The following is an 18,371-nucleotide window of genomic DNA, read 5'->3' as shown; positions in this document are numbered from 1 at the left end:
TCTGATCTGGAGTGTGTGTGTGTGTGTGTGTGTGTGTGTGTGTGTGTGTGTGTGTGTCCAGGCGCAGGTCCACCATCTGATCTGGATACGGCCCAGATCCGGCTGACTTCAGTAAACCTCGGAATAAACAGAGAGACTAACATTAGCGTAGACGCCATTCTCCTTATGATGTAACGAGTACATCAGGTGTTATAGGAAGTGTTCCCGGTTCCGGCTGACCTGATCTATGCAGCCTAATAATCATTTAACTGATTTGTATAATGTTCTATATGAATGCAAGGTAAAAGAGTTGCGTTTTTTTTAATAAGAGGTTTAATCATAGCCAGCTTAAAGGTTTTCGGTACGTATCCTAGAGATGAAGATGAATTAATGATATTAAGAAGAGGATCTGTGACCTCTGGAAGCATCTCTCTCAGTAGCCTAGTCCGTATAGGGTCTAACATACATGTTGCTGATTTAGATGATTTAACAAGTTTAGACAATTCTTCCTTTCCTATAGCAATGAATAAATCAAAGTTTATTTTTCCAAGAGATAATCAAACGCACACACACACACACACACACACACACACACACACACACACACACACACACACGTCTGGTTCACTATCTTTGTGGGGACTCTCCATAGACTTAATGGTTTTTATACCGTACAAACTGTATATTCTGTCCCCTTACACTAACCCTACCCCTAACCCTACCCATCATACACACACACACACACACTAACCCTACCCCTAAACCTACCCATCACAGGAAACATTCTGCATTTTTACTTTCTCAAAACAACTCATCCTGTGTGATTTATAAGCCTTTTGAAAAGTGGGGACCGCTGGCTGGTCCCCACAATGTAGGTGATCTCAGGTTTTACTATTCTTATGGGGACATTTGGTCCCCACAATGTAATATAAACAAGGGCACACACACACACGCACGCACGCACGCACGCACGCACACACACACACACACGCACACACACACACACGCACACACGCACCATCACTGCCTCGGAGGATCACACATTAATACTGGCTGCTGGTTAAAAGCAACTGCAAAAATATCTGAGAAAACTGATGTTACTCCTAAAGCAGAAGGTCAAGCATCAGTTGATGATTTCAGAAGGAATGTAAAGGAAATGCGTTTAAAACATATATTTACCGTGGTATATCTTGCATGTATTGCCATGGTGCAAAAATGTTTACGATACCACATGTAGACTATTGAGAAACTGTTTCAGACCTCTCTTTTTTATTTATTATTTCAATTAAATGAATGTACTATATTTTAGTTTGATAATTCTTTTTATACATTTTTTGTATTATTAGGGGATTTTATGGCACTACATTATATTTATGTTGTATTTATAATCTATTTATTCACTTTTTGAGCATAGACCTGAAAATAAATTTCCAACTTAAACTGTGGTAAATCTTGAATGCTTTAAAGCACAGACTGAAGTTTGATCTCTTTTCAAAGACGACACTTGGCAGATTATTGCTGAAGTGGAAAAAGTTTTAAAAAGTGAACTTAAAAAAAAGTTACAGAATTTTACGTTTATTTTTATGAAAAATGTGCAAAAATACTATTTTCAATTTTTATATCAAATTTATATTTTCAAAAACATGTTTTACTCTAAAACTGTGAGAAAATCAAAGCCATAAATCTAATCAACTTGTGTTCAAACTTTGAGTCTGATATCTCAAAAAAGGATCTTTCAGTGAGATGTTGTTCGGCTGCAGTACCAAACGCTTCCACTAGAGGAAACTCGTCTCCATTCATTTCCAATGCGTCATTTCTGACCGCGAGGAGCTCAAGTGTGACTATTTTTTTCCAGGACCATGTAACCTGTTCCAATCTTGTCCATGATTTATTTTGTGTTCACACAGCAAGTGCCAAAACCCACGTTTCGTACCATTCAAAAAAAAAAAAAAGCACCAGGGGTTAATAAAGCACATAATCAGCACCTGAGATCATCTCTGTCACACTCTGTATGTGGTTGTTCCAGCCGTGACGTCGCAGAAATAGAAACTTTCTAAACTATAATCCCGGCACGTCTGTTAGGACACGGTGTTAGTGTTAAAATGCGTTTAAATATACATTTATTTATACTGTAATATAAATGCCTACTATACTATACTATAATTATACTACAACTTTATGATTTATAATAAGACCTGCTGCTGTGATGTGTTTGTGTGTTTAGAGACCAGGATAATGCCATCATCAGGCCGTTACCAAAGGTGAAGAGACTCATCAGTGACAACACCTGCCTTCCTCACATCGTACAGGTACACACACACACACACACACACACACACACCAGGGCTGGCAGAATGGCTGAAAAGCTAAATTCAAATTTCTTTCTTAAATATTAGCAAAATTCGAGTTATATTCTAATTCTAAAGGCAATACTTCATGTTAGAGGATAAAAGTGCTGTATTGTCTCCTGTGTCCACAAGAGGGCGCAAGCGAGCGCAATAAGCAAATATAAACCAAACTACATGAACACACAATATCAAACTGGCATTCAGAAACACTCTCTTCTACTCTCTACATCTACTTATTCATCAAAAACACCAGACGCTCAGCTTGATCTGAGCTTTCACACACTCACTCTCACACACTCACTTTCACACACTCACTCTCACTCACACACACACACACACACACACTCGCTGAGCGCTTTCTGTTGACAGTGTTTCAGTTGGTGAAACACACTCACACACACTCACACACTCTCTCACTCACACACACTCACACACTCTCTCACTCACACACACTCACACACACACACACACACTCACATGCTGAGCACTTTCTGTTGACAGTGTTTCAGTTGGTGAAACACACTCACTTACACACACTCACTCTCACACACACTCACACACTCTCTCACTCACATACTCACACACACGCTCAGCTCTGACCGATGTGCAGGTGAAGGTCAAGTGTGTCGTTGTACGATTTCTGCCTCGGACTGAGCGACACTTCCCCGACACTTTTCACATTAGCCACTGCGCTGTACTGGATAAGCTAACCGAAACACTCCGCGTCAGTGACGTCATCATCATGTCTCGCGGCTCTCGACACACCAGCATTTCGAATGTGCAGTTTTAATTTTTTTTTTACGAATATTCAAAATTGTAATGTTTATGTGACAGCCCTACTGCAGCACGCCTGTAACCTTCCTCTCCTGTCATTGGCAGCTGCTCTTGACCTTTGACCCCATCCTGGTGGAGAAAGTGGCCAACCTGCTGTACGTGGTGATGCAGGACAACCCGAACCTGCAGCGACTCTACCTCACCGGGGTCTTCTTCTTCATCATGATGTACACCGGCTCCAACGTGCTGCCCGTCGCTCGGTACACACACACACTCCTGCAGAGACTACACACACCTCATTAAACACATGACAGAGACATGATGACTCACGTACTTCTGTTCTCTGTAGTTTCCTGAAGTACACTCATCTGAAACAAGCTTTCAAATCAGAGGAGGTAATGCTTCTCAGAACATTCATTATTTCAGGAATCAATATTTACTTTATTGAAAGACTGAAACAGAGAAACCCTTCAGACACTAATGATGGTGTGTGTGCCCGTGTCAGGCTAAAGGAGTGGAGCTGGTGCAGAGGAGTGTGTTGGGCCCGATGCTGCCCGAGGCCATGGTGTGTTACCTGGAGAATTACGAGCCCGAGAGGTTCTCCGAGATCTTCCTGGGAGAGTTCGACACGCCGGAGGCCATCTGGAGCAGCGAGATGAGGTGAAGCTTCACACTAACCCCAACCCCTCTCTGTAACTCTGCTTCACACTAACCCCAACCCCTCTCTGTAACTCTGCTTCACACTAACCCCAACCCCTCTCTGTAACTCTGCTTCACATGTGTCCTTTGTCCATGTATCTTAATGTTTATGAATGCTAAACATTTTAACAAAAAAAAGACTAGGGGTGCGGGAAAAATCTATTCATATATGAATTATGATTCTATCTTCTACCGATTTAAATGTCAAGGTTCACATTTAATTGAGAAGAATTTTTTCTCTTCTAGACCTATTAAACCGTCTACCGCAGTCAAATAAGAAAGTAACACAACACAGTAAACTACAATCAAAATGCACATATCGCATCGAAATTTGATTCAAAATTGAGAATCAGTTTTAAATCGACTCGTGACCTCAAGAACCGAATCGTGAGGTACCAGAAGATTCAAACCTGTCCTAAAAGTATCCAGCAAACCTGTCCTAACCTTCCCAGTATCCAGCAAACCTGTCCTAACCTTCCCCGTATCCAGCAAACCTTTCCTAACCTTCCCCGTATCCAGCAAACCTGTCCTAACCTTCCCCGTATCCAGCAAACCTGCCCTAAAAGTATCCAGCAAACCTGTCCTAACCTTCCCCGTATCCAGCAAACCTTTCCTAACCTTCCCAGTATCCAGCAAACCTGTCCTAACCTTCCCAGTATCCAGCAAACCTGTCCTAACCTTCCCCGTATCCAGCAAACCTGCCCTAAAAGTATCCAGCAAACCTGTCCTAACCTTCCCCGTATCCAGCAAACCTGTCCTAACCTTCCCCGTATCCAGCAAACCTGCCCTAAAAGTATCCAGCAAACCTGTCCTAACCTTCCCCGTATCCAGCAAACCTGTCCTAACCTTCCCCGTATCCAGCAAACCTTTCCTAACCTTCCCCGTATCCAGCAAACCTGTCCTAACCTTCCCAGTATCCAGCAAACCTGTCCTAACCTTCCCAGTATCCAGCAAACCTGTCCTAACCTTCCCCGTATCCAGCAAACCTTTCCTAACCTTCCCCGTATCCAGCAAACCTGTCCTAAAAGTATCCAGCAAACCTGTCCTAACCTTCCCAGTATCCAGCAAACCTGTCCTAACCTTCCCCGTATCCAGCAAACCTGTCCTAACCTTCCCCGTATCCAGCAAACCTGTCCTAACCTTCCCAGTATCCAGCAAACCTGTCCTAACCTTCCCCGTATCCAGCAAACCTGTCCTAACCTTCCCAGTATCCAGCAAACCTGTCCTAACCTTCCCCGTATCCAGCAAACCTGTCCTAACCTTCCCCGTATCCAGCAAACCTTTCCTAACCTTCCCCGTATCCAGCAAACCTGTCCTAACCTTCCCAGTATCCAGCAAACCTGTCCTAACCTTCCCAGTATCCAGCAAACCTGTCCTAACCTTCCCCGTATCCAGCAAACCTGCCCTAAAAGTATCCAGCAAACCTGTCCTAACCTTCCCCGTATCCAGCAAACCTGTCCTAACCTTCCCAGTATCCAGCAAACCTGTCCTAACCTTCCCCGTATCCAGCAAACCTGCCCTAACCTTCCCCGTATCCAGCAAACCTGCCCTAAAAGTATCCAGCAAACCTGTCCTAACCTTCCCCGTATCCAGCAAACCTTTCCTAACCTTCCCCGTATCCAGCAAACCTGTCCTAACCTTCCCAGTATCCAGCAAACCTGTCCTAACCTTCCCAGTATCCAGCAAACCTGTCCTAACCTTCCCCGTATCCAGCAAACCTGCCCTAAAAGTATCCAGCAAACCTGTCCTAACCTTCCCCGTATCCAGCAAACCTGTCCTAACCTTCCCCGTATCCAGCAAACCTGTCCTAACCTTCCCAGTATCCAGCAAACCTGCCCTAAAAGTATCCAGCAAACCTGCCCTAACCTTCCCCGTATCCAGCAAACCTGCCCTAACCTTCCCCGTATCCAGCAAACCTGTCCTAACCTTCCCCGTATCCAGCAAACCTGCCCTAACCTTCCCCGTATCCAGCAAACCTGTCCTAACCTTCCCAGTATCCAGCAAACCTGCCCTAAAAGTATCCAGCAAACCTGTCCTAACCTTCCTCGTATCCAGCAAACCTGTCCTAACCTTCCCCGTATCCAGCAAACCTGTCCTAACCTTCCCAGTATCCAGCAAACCTGCCCTAAAAGTATCCAGCAAACCTGTCCTAACCTTCCCAGTATCCAGCAAACCTGTCCTAACCTTCCCCGTATCCAGCAAACCTGCCCTAAAAGTATCCAGCAAACCTGTCCTAACCTTCCCCGTATCCAGCAAACCTGCCCTAACCTTCCCCGTATCCAGCAAACCTGTCCTAACCTTCCCCGTATCCAGCAAACCTGCCCTAACCTTCCCCGTATCCAGCAAACCTGCCCTAAAAGTATCCAGCAAACCTGCCCTAACCTTCCCCGTATCCAGCAAACCTGCCCTAACCTTCCCCGTATCCAGCAAACCTGTCCTAACCTTCCCCGTATCCAGCAAACCTGCCCTAACCTTCCCCGTATCCAGCAAACCTGTCCTAACCTTCCCAGTATCCAGCAAACCTGCCCTAAAAGTATCCAGCAAACCTGTCCTAACCTTCCTCGTATCCAGCAAACCTGTCCTAACCTTCCCCGTATCCAGCAAACCTGTCCTAACCTTCCCAGTATCCAGCAAACCTGCCCTAAAAGTATCCAGCAAACCTGCCCTAACCTTCCCCGTATCCAGCAAACCTGTCCTAACCTTCCCCGTATCCAGCAAACCTGTCCTAACCTTCCCCGTATCCAGCAAACCTGCCCTAAAAGTATCCAGCAAACCTGTCCTAACCTTCCCCTTATCCAGCAAACCTGCCCTAACCTTCCCCCGTATCCAGCAAACCTGCCCTAAAAGTATCCAGCAAACCTGCCCTAACCTTCCCCGTATCCAGCAAACCTGCCCTAAAAGTATCCAGCAAACCTGCCCTAACCTTCCCCGTATCCAGCAAACCTGTCCTAACCTTCCCCGTATCCAGCAAACCTGTCCTAACCTTCCCAGTATCCAGCAAACCTGCCCTAACCTTCCCCGTATCCAGCAAACCTGTCCTAACCTTCCCAGTATCCAGCAAACCTGCCCTAACCTTCCCCGTATCCAGCAAACCTGCCCTAAAAGTATCCAGCAAACCTGTCCTAACCTTCCCCGTATCCAGCAAACCTGTCCTAACCTTCCCAGTATCCAGCAAACCTGCCCTAACCTTCCCCGTATCCAGCAAACCTGCCCTAAAAGTATCCAGCAAACCTGTCCTAACCTTCCCCGTATCCAGCAAACCTGTCCTAACCTTCCCCGTATCCAGCAAACCTGTCCTAACCTTCCCAGTATCCAGCAAACCTGCCCTAAAAGTATCCAGCAAACCTGCCCTAACCTTCCCCGTATCCAGCAAACCTGCCCTAACCTTCCCCGTATCCAGCAAACCTGTCCTAACCTTCCCCGTATCCAGCAAACCTGCCCTAACCTTCCCCGTATCCAGCAAACCTGTCCTAACCTTCCCAGTATCCAGCAAACCTGCCCTAAAAGTATCCAGCAAACCTGTCCTAACCTTCCTCGTATCCAGCAAACCTGTCCTAACCTTCCCCGTATCCAGCAAACCTGTCCTAACCTTCCCAGTATCCAGCAAACCTGCCCTAAAAGTATCCAGCAAACCTGTCCTAACCTTCCCAGTATCCAGCAAACCTGTCCTAACCTTCCCCGTATCCAGCAAACCTGCCCTAAAAGTATCCAGCAAACCTGTCCTAACCTTCCCCGTATCCAGCAAACCTGCCCTAACCTTCCCCGTATCCAGCAAACCTGTCCTAACCTTCCCCGTATCCAGCAAACCTGCCCTAACCTTCCCCGTATCCAGCAAACCTGCCCTAAAAGTATCCAGCAAACCTGCCCTAACCTTCCCCGTATCCAGCAAACCTGCCCTAACCTTCCCCGTATCCAGCAAACCTGTCCTAACCTTCCCCGTATCCAGCAAACCTGCCCTAACCTTCCCCGTATCCAGCAAACCTGTCCTAACCTTCCCAGTATCCAGCAAACCTGCCCTAAAAGTATCCAGCAAACCTGTCCTAACCTTCCTCGTATCCAGCAAACCTGTCCTAACCTTCCCCGTATCCAGCAAACCTGTCCTAACCTTCCCAGTATCCAGCAAACCTGCCCTAAAAGTATCCAGCAAACCTGCCCTAACCTTCCCCGTATCCAGCAAACCTGTCCTAACCTTCCCCGTATCCAGCAAACCTGTCCTAACCTTCCCCGTATCCAGCAAACCTGCCCTAAAAGTATCCAGCAAACCTGTCCTAACCTTCCCCTTATCCAGCAAACCTGCCCTAACCTTCCCCCGTATCCAGCAAACCTGCCCTAAAAGTATCCAGCAAACCTGCCCTAACCTTCCCCGTATCCAGCAAACCTGCCCTAAAAGTATCCAGCAAACCTGCCCTAACCTTCCCCATATCCAGCAAACCTGTCCTAACCTTCCCCGTATCCAGCAAACCTGTCCTAAAAGTATCCAGCAAACCTGTCCTAACCTTCCCCGTATCCAGCAAACCTGTCCTAACCTTCCCCGTATCCAGCAAACCTGTCCTAACCTTCCCCGTATCCAGCAAACCTGTCCTAACCTTCCCCGTATCCAGCAAACCTGTCCTAACCTTCCCAGTATCCAGCAAACCTGTCCTAAAAGTATCCAGCAAACCTGTCCTAACCTTCCCCGTATCCAGCAAACCTGTCCTAAAAGTATCCAGCAAACCTGTCCTAACCTTCCCCGTATCCAGCAAACCTGTCCTAAAAGTATCCAGCAAACCTGTCCTAACCTTCCCCGTATCCAGCAAACCTGTCCTAACCTTCCCCGTATCCAGCAAACCTGTCCTAACCTTCCCAGTATCCAGCAAACCTGTCCTAAAAGTATCCAGCAAACCTGTCCTAACCTTCCCCGTATCCAGCAAACCTGTCCTAACCTTCCCCGTATCCAGCAAACCTGTCCTAACCTTCCCCGTATCCAGCAAACCTGTCCTAACCTTCCCAGTATCCAGCAAACCTGTCCTAAAAGTATCCAGCAAACCTGTCCTAAAAGTATCCAGCAAACCTGTCCTAACCTTCCCCGTATCCAGCAAACCTGTCCTAACCTTCCCCGTATCCAGCAAACCTGTCCTAACCTTCCCAGTATCCAGCAAACCTGTCCTAAAAGTATCCAGCAAACCTGTCCTAAAAGTATCCAGCAAACCTGTCCTAACCTTCCCCGTATCCAGCAAACCTGTCCTAACCTTCCCCGTATCCAGCAAACCTGTCCTAACCTTCCCCGTATCCAGCAAACCTGTCCTAACCTTCCCCGTATCCAGCAAACCTGTCCTAACCTTCCCAGTATCCAGCAAACCTGTCCTAAAAGTATCCAGCAAACCTGTCCTAACCTTCCCCGTATCCAGCAAACCTGTCCTAACCTTCCCAGTATCCAGCAAACCTGTCCTAACCTTCCCAGTATCCAGCAAACCTGTCCTAAAAGTATCCAGCAAACCTGTCCTAACCTTCCCCGTATCCAGCAAACCTGTCCTAAAAGTATCCAGCAAACCTGTCCTAATCTTCCCAGTATCCAGCTCAAGTGTTTTAATACATCATCAACACAATATTCTTAACATACATATTTTGATGCAATTACATAGTAGTTAATGGGGGGACCTTAGTAAATCTGCACATTGACATGGTCCATCATCCTCTGCTGGTAGTTTACGGACTCTCTCTCTCTCTCTCTCTCTCTCTCTCTCTCTCTCTCTCTCTCTCTCTCTCTCTCTCTCTGTGTGTGTGTGTGTGTGTGTGTGTGTGTGTATGCAGGCGTCTGATGATCGAGAAGATCGCGGCTCACCTGGCAGACTTCTCACCTCGCCTGCAGAGCAACACACGAGCGCTGTACCAGTACTGCCCGATCCCAGTGGTCAGCTTCCCACAGCTCGACTCCGAGCTCTTCTGCAACATCTACTACCTGAGACACCTGTGCGACTCCACACGCTTCCCCAACTGGCCCATCCGAGACCCTGTACGCTCACATCAGCTCTCCACTTCCCTCGCCTGTATCACGCTGTGTGTGTGTGTGTGTGTGATTGTGTCTCTGTATCACTCAGTGTGTGTGTGATTATCACCCCCTGCAGGTGAAGCTGCTGAAGGACACGCTGGATGCCTGGAAGAGAGAGGTGGAGAAGAAGCCTCCGTCCATGTCTGTGGACGATGCCTACGAAGTGCTCAACCTCCCCAACGGACAGGGACAGTGAGTCACATGCTCTTCTATTATTATTTTACTTTTCACTTCTGCTGTATATTTTATTTCTAGCTCCAAAACCAGCCAGTTTCCCATTCTGACCTGTAAATGAAAGGGAAGTTGTGCTGGTCTTTTCTCCTCTATTGTGTCGTATATCGGAGTGAAACGCTTGAACAAGATAAATCAGCTATTGGCTGATCTCATGTGAGTGACAGGTTGCCCCGCCCTCATCATCAGAGAAGAGAAGAGATGCTGCAAGAGGAACTTATTCTGATTAAAATAAAATAAAATACGATAATATTATGTATGTGACACTATGCTTTTGTTTGTAATCTTTGATTTGATATGAGTTTGTGTGCTTTTTTCTAAGGCATGACGAGAGTAAAATAAGGAAAGCTTACTTCAGATTGGCTCAAAAATACCATCCAGACAAAAACCCAGAGGGCAGGGTAAGCATTCATCACTCAGTCTGATTATCACTGAACAAAGCCATGTGAGAGTCTATAACCAGGCTGTACAATGTGTGTGTGTGTTCAGGACATGTTTGAGAAGGTGAACAAAGCCTACGAGTTCTTGTGCACTAAATCAGCCCGGATCGTGCACGGCCCCGACCCAGAAAACATCATCCTGATCCTGAAGGCCCAGAGTATCCTGTTCAACAGACACAAACAGGGTCAGAACCGCTAACTCCACGCTAACTCCACGCTAAAGGCCCTGATGCACTCACAGACACGCTCTGTTTCCTTCTACGCTTCTTTGCTTTCATTCTTTTGTTCAAAAATAAGTTTGGTAAACCCCTTTCAGTGATAAACTTTTAGTAAACATCCCGATGCTGCTGAGAGTGGCGCTGAGAGTGGCGTTTAGATGAATATGTGCTGCACTTTCCTCTCAATAGCTAAACAAACACAATAAAACTGAGAGAACAGCGGTTCAGAAAGCATCAGATCACAGAGATGTGGATGTTTGCAGCAGCTCTGAGATTCAGATCTTCAGTCATGTTTATTATACAGCTTTAATGTGATTAATGTGATTTAATGTAATTTATACAGCACTTTATACAATAGATGCTTTAAAACAGCAGCTTTACAGAATTAAACATGAAAAACAGTGTCAGAGCCTCAGAGCCACACCCACCTATTACGTCATCAACACACAGACCAATGGGAGCTCAGAGGCGTTTATCAGCCGGTAGTTTGAAGTTGTCACACCAGTTCGTTCTTCTATGTCTCTTGAAGTATATCGGGGCCTTAAAGCAGAATCAGATCACATCTCTAGTTCAGATTCCTGATGTTCACACAATAAATGAGTGATTTAGATTGAACTCTCTCTCCTCTCAGAATTGGAGCCGTATAAATATGCCGGCTACCCCATGCTAATTAAGACCATCACCATGGAGACGGGTGATGAGCAGCTCTTCTCCAAAACTGCTCCGCTGTTGCCGGCAGCCGCTGAACTGGCCTTCCATACAGTGAACTGTTCAGCCCTCAACGCTGAGGAGCTGCGGCGGGAGAACGGCATCGAGGTGAGAGAGTGCTAAAGCACAGTGAAGCACAGTTAAAGCGTGCTGAAGCACAGTTAAAGCGTGCTGAAGCACAGTTAAAGTGCAGTGAAGCACAGTTAAAGCGCAGTGAAGCACAATTAAAGCGCAGTGAAGTACAGTTAATGTGCAGTGAAGCACAGTTAAAGTGCCCTGAAGCACAGTTAAATCTCCCTGAAGCACAGTTAATGCGCAGTGAAGCACAGTTAAAGAGCAGTGAAGCACAGTTAAAGCGCCCTGAAGCACAGTTAAAGCACAGCGAAGCACAGTTAAAGCGCCCTGAAGCACAGTTAAAGCGCGGTGAAGCACAGTTAAAGCGCACCGAAGCACAGTTAAAGCGCGGTGAAGCACAATTAAAGCGCAGTGAAGTACAGTTAATGCGCAGTGAAGCACAGTTAATGCGCAGTGAAGCACAGTTAAAGCGCCCTGAAGCACAGTTAAAGCGCGGTGAAGCACAGTTAAAGCGCGGTGAAGCACAGTTAAAGCGCAGCGAAGCACAGTTAAAGCGCGGTGAAGCACAATTAAAGCGCAGTGAAGTACAGTTAATGCGCAGTGAAGCACAGTTAAAGCGCAGCGAAGCACAGTTAAAGCGCCCTGAAGTACAGTTAAAGTGCAGTGAAGCAGTTAAATAGTTAAAGCGCAGTGAAGCACAGTTAAAGCGCAGTTAAAGTGCGGTGAAGTACAGTTAAATAGTTAAAGCACAGTTAATGCGCAGTGAAGCTCAGTTAAAGCGCCCTGAAGCACAGTTAAGGCGCGGTGAAGCACAGTTAAAGCGCCCTGAAGCACAGTTAAAGTGCAGTGAAGCAGTTAAATAGTTAAAGCGCAGTGAAGCACAGTTAAAGCGCAGTTAAAGCGCGGTGAAGCACAGTTAAATAGTTAAAGCACAGTGAAGCACAGTTAATGCGCAGTGAAGCACAGTTAAATAGTTAAAGCACAGTTAATGCGCAGTGAAGCTCAGTTAAAGCGCCCTGAAGCACAGTGAAGCACAGTTAAAGAGCAGTGAAGCACAGTTAAAGCACGCTGAAGCGTAGTTAATGCGCAGTGAAGCTCAGTTAAAGCGCCCTGAAGCACAGTTAAAGCGCCCTGAAGCACAGTTAAAGCGCCCTGAAGCACAGTTAAAGCGCGGTGAAGCACAGTTAAAGCGCGGTGAAGCACAGTTAAAGTGCAGTGAAGCACAGTTAAAGTGCAGTGAAGCACAATTAAAGCGCAGTGAAGTACAGTTAATGTGCAGTGAAGCACAGTTAAAGTGCAGTGAAGCACAGTTAAAGTACACTGAAGCACAGTTAAAGCGCCGTGAAGCACAGTTAAAGCGCCGTGAAGCACAGTTAAAGCGCCGTGAAGCACAGTTAAAGCGCCGTGAAGCACAGTTAAAGCGCTGTGAAGCACAGTTAAATCGCGGTGAAGCACAGTTAATGCGCTGTGAAGCACAGTTAAAGCGCAGTGAAGCATAGTTAATGCGCAGTGAAGCTCAGTTAAAGTGCCCTGAAGCACAGTTAAATCTCCCTGAAGCACAGTTAATGCGCAGTGAAGCACAGTTAAAGAGCAGTGAAGCACAGTTAAAGCGCCCTGAAGCACAGTTAAAGCACAGCGAAGCACAGTTAAAGCGCCCTGAAGCACAGTTAAAGCGCCCTGAAGCACAGTTAAAGTGGGGTGAAGCACAGTTAAATCACAGTTAAAGCACCCTGAAGCACAGTCAAAGCGCCCTGAAGCACACTTAAAGCGCAGTGAAGCACAGTTAATGCGCAGTGAAGCACAGTTAAAGCACCCTGAAGCACAGTTAAAGTGCAGTGAAGCAGTTAAATAGTTAAAGCGCAGTGAAGCACAGTTAAAGCGCAGTTAATGCGCGGTGAAGTACAGTTAAATAGTTAAAGCACAGTTAATGCGCAGTGAAGCTCAGTTAAAGCGCCCTAAAGCACAGTTAAAGCGCGGTGAAGCACAGTTAAAGCGCCCTGAAGCACAGTTAAAGTGCAGTGAAGCAGTTAAATAGTTAAAGCGCAGTGAAGCACAGTTAAAGCGCAGTTAAAGCGCGGTGAAGCACAGTTAAATAGTTAAAGCACAGTTAAAGCACAGTTAAAGCACAGTGAAGCACAGTTAATGCGCAGTGAAGCACAGTTAAATAGTTAAAGCACAGTTAATGCGCAGTGAAGCTCAGTTAAAGCGCCCTGAAGCACAGTTAAAGCGCCCTGAAGCACAGTTAAAGCGCCCTGAAGCACAGTTAAAGCGCCCTGAAGCACAGTTAAAGCGCGGTGAAGCACAGTTAAAGCGCAGCGAAGCACAGTTAAAGCGCGGTGAAGCACAGTTAAAGCGCTGTGAAGCACAGTTAAAGAGCAGTGAAGCACAGTTAAAGCGCGGTGAAGCACAGTTAAAGCGCAGCGAAGCACAGTTAAAGCGCAGCGAAGCACAGTTAAAGTGCAGTGAAGCACAGTTAAAGCGCCCTGAAGCACAGTTAAAGCGCGGTGAAGCACAGTTAAAGCGCAGCGAAGCACAGTTAAAGCGCGGTGAAGCACAGTTAAAGCGCTGTGAAGCACAGTTAAAGAGCAGTGAAGCACAGTTAAAGCGCGGTGAAGCACAGTTAAAGCGCAGCGAAGCACAGTTAAAGCGCCCTGAAGCACAGTTAAAGCGCGGTGAAGCACAGTTAAAGCGCGGTGAAGCACAGTTAAAGCGCGGTGAAGCACAGTTAAAGCGCAGCGAAGCACAGTTAAAGAGCAGTGAAGCTCAGTTAAAGCGCGCTGAAGCACAGTTACCGGCGGTGTGCCTGAGATCGGATGCTAACGCTGTGTGTGTGTGTGTGTATGCGCAGATGCTGATGGAGGCCCTGTGTCGCTGCGTGGCTGTGCTCACGGCCTCCAGCAAACCTGAGGACATGGCAGTACAGGTGCGTCCACAACCACAGTCAGCCATCACTGAGCACATGAAGAGCGAGCTCACAGTGTGTGTGTGTGTGTGTGTGTGTGTGTGTGTTCTTCAGGTGTGCGGGCACGTCTGTCGGTGCTATAGCGTCGCTGCTCAGTTCGAGGAGTGCAGGGAGAAAATTGTTGAGCTTCCCAACATTATCAGAGATGTCTGTCACATTCTCTATTACGGCAAGGTAAGCACACCCATGGCTTTATTGCACAAACATGAGTCCTGTACAGTGTCATAGACCATGAAATAGAGGTTATGGAAACAGAATTATGGAATAGGTATGAACCTTTACAGATGCTAGCTCACAAAATGCCCTATCATGCTATTTTAAAGGCTCTTTACTTTTTGTAGTTTCCTTCAACAGGTTTACATGCATCTGAGGTAAAAAAAATGTCTGAAACGGTTAGTTCGAAGATTCAGTCTCTCTAAATCCCGCCTCTCTGAGAGCTGCTCTGCTCTGATTGGTCGGAAACCAAACACTCATTATCATATCTGAATTTCAGCGCTTGATCACAGTGATATGAACAGTAACGATGGCGTGGGTTTTACTGTATCAATCTCATCAAAATGGATTTGCTTTGGCAGCAGAAAACAGCGTCTTCTCGACATGAACAACACGAACCAAACTCTTCCATGCTGCGTCCCAATTCGCCTACTTATACTACGACCTAAAAGTATGTACTCTTTTTGTGAAGAAAAAGTACATACTTTTGAGTGTGTAGCAAAAGAGTAGGCAAGCTTTGGGACATACTACTTCGTCATCTTAACGGACAGATCTGTCGCGTACATCCTGTCACTGTAAACTGCCCTGTCAATCATCTTGTCACAGTTAAAATTCGCCATTCAATTTAATTTAATTTCCTACCGTTTCGAAGAGAAATGTAGTTGCCCGTTCATCTGCCAGTCGTGGGTCTTTCACGCGGAGACTCTCCTCATGTGTTTGCAATTTGAATATAATGATGCATTTAAAAGTTAATGGCTAAACGTATCTTTACAAAAGTTCACAATGCTGCTGCAGATGCAATATAATGTAGAAAACATTGAAGAAATACATTTTCGTCAGGTTAGATACTGATAATTAATCACTCAAACCCCTTAATCTAAACCTCTCTACATAACCGCCGGACTCGCGCGTCCTCCATGTCTGTAGTTTTTTAACACTTTTCACTCGTGTTTGTAGTTCTAACCGAATCCTCGTCCAGCGCGCGATGGGTTGTGGGCAATATTTGCCGTTAGAGTGCGCATCGATCTGCACTTCGGATTCTGACCGGAAATAGTAGACCATCCGGGTATCTTTGGAACACTCATTTCAACATACTACGATTTGGGATGTACTAATTCGAATCATTTTCTAATACTATTTAGGACGGATAGTATGCGAATTGGGATGCAGCACCAGTCTCAGATACACTACAGTGTTTGAGGGCGGGGCTAAGAGACGCTGTTCAGCCAATCAAGACCAGAGGCAGGCATTATGCCAATAAGTTACAAACCTTTAGATTCGGCAGGAAGTGAGACTGAATTACTGACGACTCGTTTCAGTTCAGAATCACTTCTTTCTTTTGGAGACAAAAACTCCATTTATCTACACTTTGAAACTTTGCAGAGCTTTTACATTCACAAACAGCTTTATTACACACTACATAAAAAATTATATTTGTAAAATGCATAATGGGCCACATTTAAAGGGCTGTAGTCTACTCATAATTGTTTTATTGTTTTTTGTAAGTTATATAAGGTATATATTACAGATAAAAAGTTCCCTTAAAATGTTACTTTGGATTTCTTGCACCAAAATAAATTGTTTTTTTAATATAACGAAATCACAACAAAATCATTGTCACAAGTTACATGTACCTACTGTAGTAAAAACAGCAAATTATACATAATTACAAGCAACTAAACGAACCCTAACCCTACAGTACGTACATGATGCTGTTCATTAATATTACTCAGATTTGTGTATTTTACAGTGCAACAAGGACACCTTCACATAAAGGGTTACACTTTATTTTAAGGTGTCATTGTTACAGTGTAATTATACATTTAAGTACTGAGTAATATTAAGTAACTGCATGTACTTACTGTAGGGTAGGATTAGGGTTTAGTTGCATGTAATTATGCATAATTTACTGTTATTACTATGGTAAGTACATGAAACATATGAAACAAGGACACTGTAAAATAACAGGGCCTTTTAGACCCTCTTTCTGAGTTTGAGTAATTTTTTTAAATGAATGTGTTACCCTTATGAAAGTCTAATACCGTGTCTACACCGAATGCGACAATGTGAACGTTGCAAATGATTTGACCGTGTCAGAAGTAGAACGAGCGCTTGAAGAACGTCAGAAATACAGGCATCGGTTTAGTGTCGACAGCAGCACTGATTATAATGGCTTCTGTAATGCCTCTATAATAACAGTATAATATATAATAAACGTGTCTGCTCTCTCTGTCTCAGGGTCTGCCCCGTCTGGCGTCGGTGGCGGTTCAGTGTGTGAGCTCGTTCGCCGTGGACTTCTTCCTGCAGACGCACCTGTACCAGGCCGGTGTCCTCTGGCACCTGCTAGCGAACCTGTTCTGCTACGACTTCACACTGGAGGAGAGCGGCGTCCAGGCCAGCCAGGAGAGCAACCAGCAGGAGGTGTCGAACCGTCTGGCCAAGCTGAGCCTGCTGGCCCTGGGCCGTCTGGCGGGCTACAGCTCTGCTCGAGAACCAGAGGACGGGCCTGTCGGAGAACCCAACGGAGCCGCTCACCCGCCGGAGAACCCTGCCATCCGCAAGAGCCTGGCTGCCATGCTCACGCCATACATCTCTCGCAAACTGGGCGGCAGCTCCCCGGCCGAGGTGAGAAACACTCTAGAGGCTGTATATGAAGACAAACTGTTCATTTTGACAGCAAATTTTGATTTAGTTTTAGTCACAGTCTTTTGACTGAAATGGCATGTAGTTTTAGTCATATTTTAGACAACTGAATTGTTTTAATTTGTCTAGTTTTAGTCAACAAAATACATCAAGATTTACTAAATCTACTGTAGATTTAGTCGACTAAAATCTTGATGTATTTCGTTGACTAAAATCTAATGGGTTTAGTTAGATTGTAATGCATTAATTTAGAATTTCTCTAAAATGTCCAAACCCATTATATACTCCCGTAGAAAACATCTATTTCCCTGTTGATATGAATTATTTTAAAGTTTGAACATGCAATACAGACACAGATCTAACTGCTGTTTAACTGCTGTGACATAAAACAAATCTTAAAATTAAGTAAAACCACTTCTTCTAAAGTAGAGTTCTGTAAAGACATAACCGACTGTGTTTACGTGAATACTCTCCAAACGGACACTTAGACATAATGTTGTGTGTATTTGTCCATTCAGAGGCGAAAGAGAGCTCAGTTCAGGACTCGCGCGCTGTACAGCTTTCTATGTGCATGACTGCACGCTTCGAGTGTGTGTGTGTGTGTAACCGTACCGAATACAGCTTTCTTTTGCGTCATCACTCTTGTTCAGATCTATCCATGTCTGCTCTTCTCTCTCTCCCAGACATGCCTCAAGCCCATGCCAGCTCATGCCAGCTCATGTCCAGCTCATGTCCCGCTCATGTCCCGCTCATGCCAGCTCATGTCCAGCTCATGTCCAGCTCATGTCCAGCTCATGCCCCGCTCATGCCCCGCTCATGCCCCGCTCATGTCCAGCTCATGTCCAGCTCATGTCCAGCTCATGTCCAGCTCATGTCCAGCTCATGTCCAGCTCATGCCCCGCTCATGCCTTTTCATGTCCCGCTCATGTCAGCTCATGTCCCGCTCATGTCAGCTCATGCCCCGCTCATGCCCCGCTCATGTCCCGCTCATGCCAGCTCATGTCCCGCTCATGTCAGCTCATGTCCCGCTCATACCAGCTCATGTCCCGCTCA

The 18,371-nt window shown here is 45.8% G+C and overlaps 1 protein-coding gene across 3 annotated transcripts in view; it reads left to right on the top strand.

Annotated features, from left to right (window-relative positions):
* dnajc13 (DnaJ heat shock protein family (Hsp40) member C13) overlaps positions 1-18,371 on the top strand; it is an 87,662-nt gene that overhangs the window by 53,151 nt on the left and 16,140 nt on the right. For all 3 annotated transcript variants that reach the window (XM_084399455.1, XM_084399454.1, XM_084399456.1), the window contains 12 exons: positions 2,204-2,288; positions 3,207-3,361; positions 3,451-3,496; positions 3,607-3,761; positions 9,591-9,792; positions 9,905-10,020; positions 10,382-10,460; positions 10,549-10,684; positions 11,349-11,533; positions 14,349-14,423; positions 14,517-14,636; positions 16,914-17,300. In XM_084399455.1, the coding sequence (XP_084255581.1) occupies positions 2,204-2,288; positions 3,207-3,361; positions 3,451-3,496; positions 3,607-3,761; positions 9,591-9,792; positions 9,905-10,020; positions 10,382-10,460; positions 10,549-10,684; positions 11,349-11,533; positions 14,349-14,423; positions 14,517-14,636; positions 16,914-17,300 (1,741 nt within the window). The remainder of the gene's footprint in view (positions 1-2,203; positions 2,289-3,206; positions 3,362-3,450; positions 3,497-3,606; positions 3,762-9,590; positions 9,793-9,904; positions 10,021-10,381; positions 10,461-10,548; positions 10,685-11,348; positions 11,534-14,348; positions 14,424-14,516; positions 14,637-16,913; positions 17,301-18,371) is intronic.

The sequence above is a fragment of the Rutilus rutilus genome, assembly GCF_951802725.1.
Source record: "Rutilus rutilus genome assembly, chromosome: 24".
Lineage (NCBI taxonomy): Eukaryota > Metazoa > Chordata > Actinopteri > Cypriniformes > Leuciscidae > Rutilus > Rutilus rutilus.
Note: the sequence above shows the minus strand (reverse complement) of the source record. Positions and strands in the feature narration are given on the sequence as shown.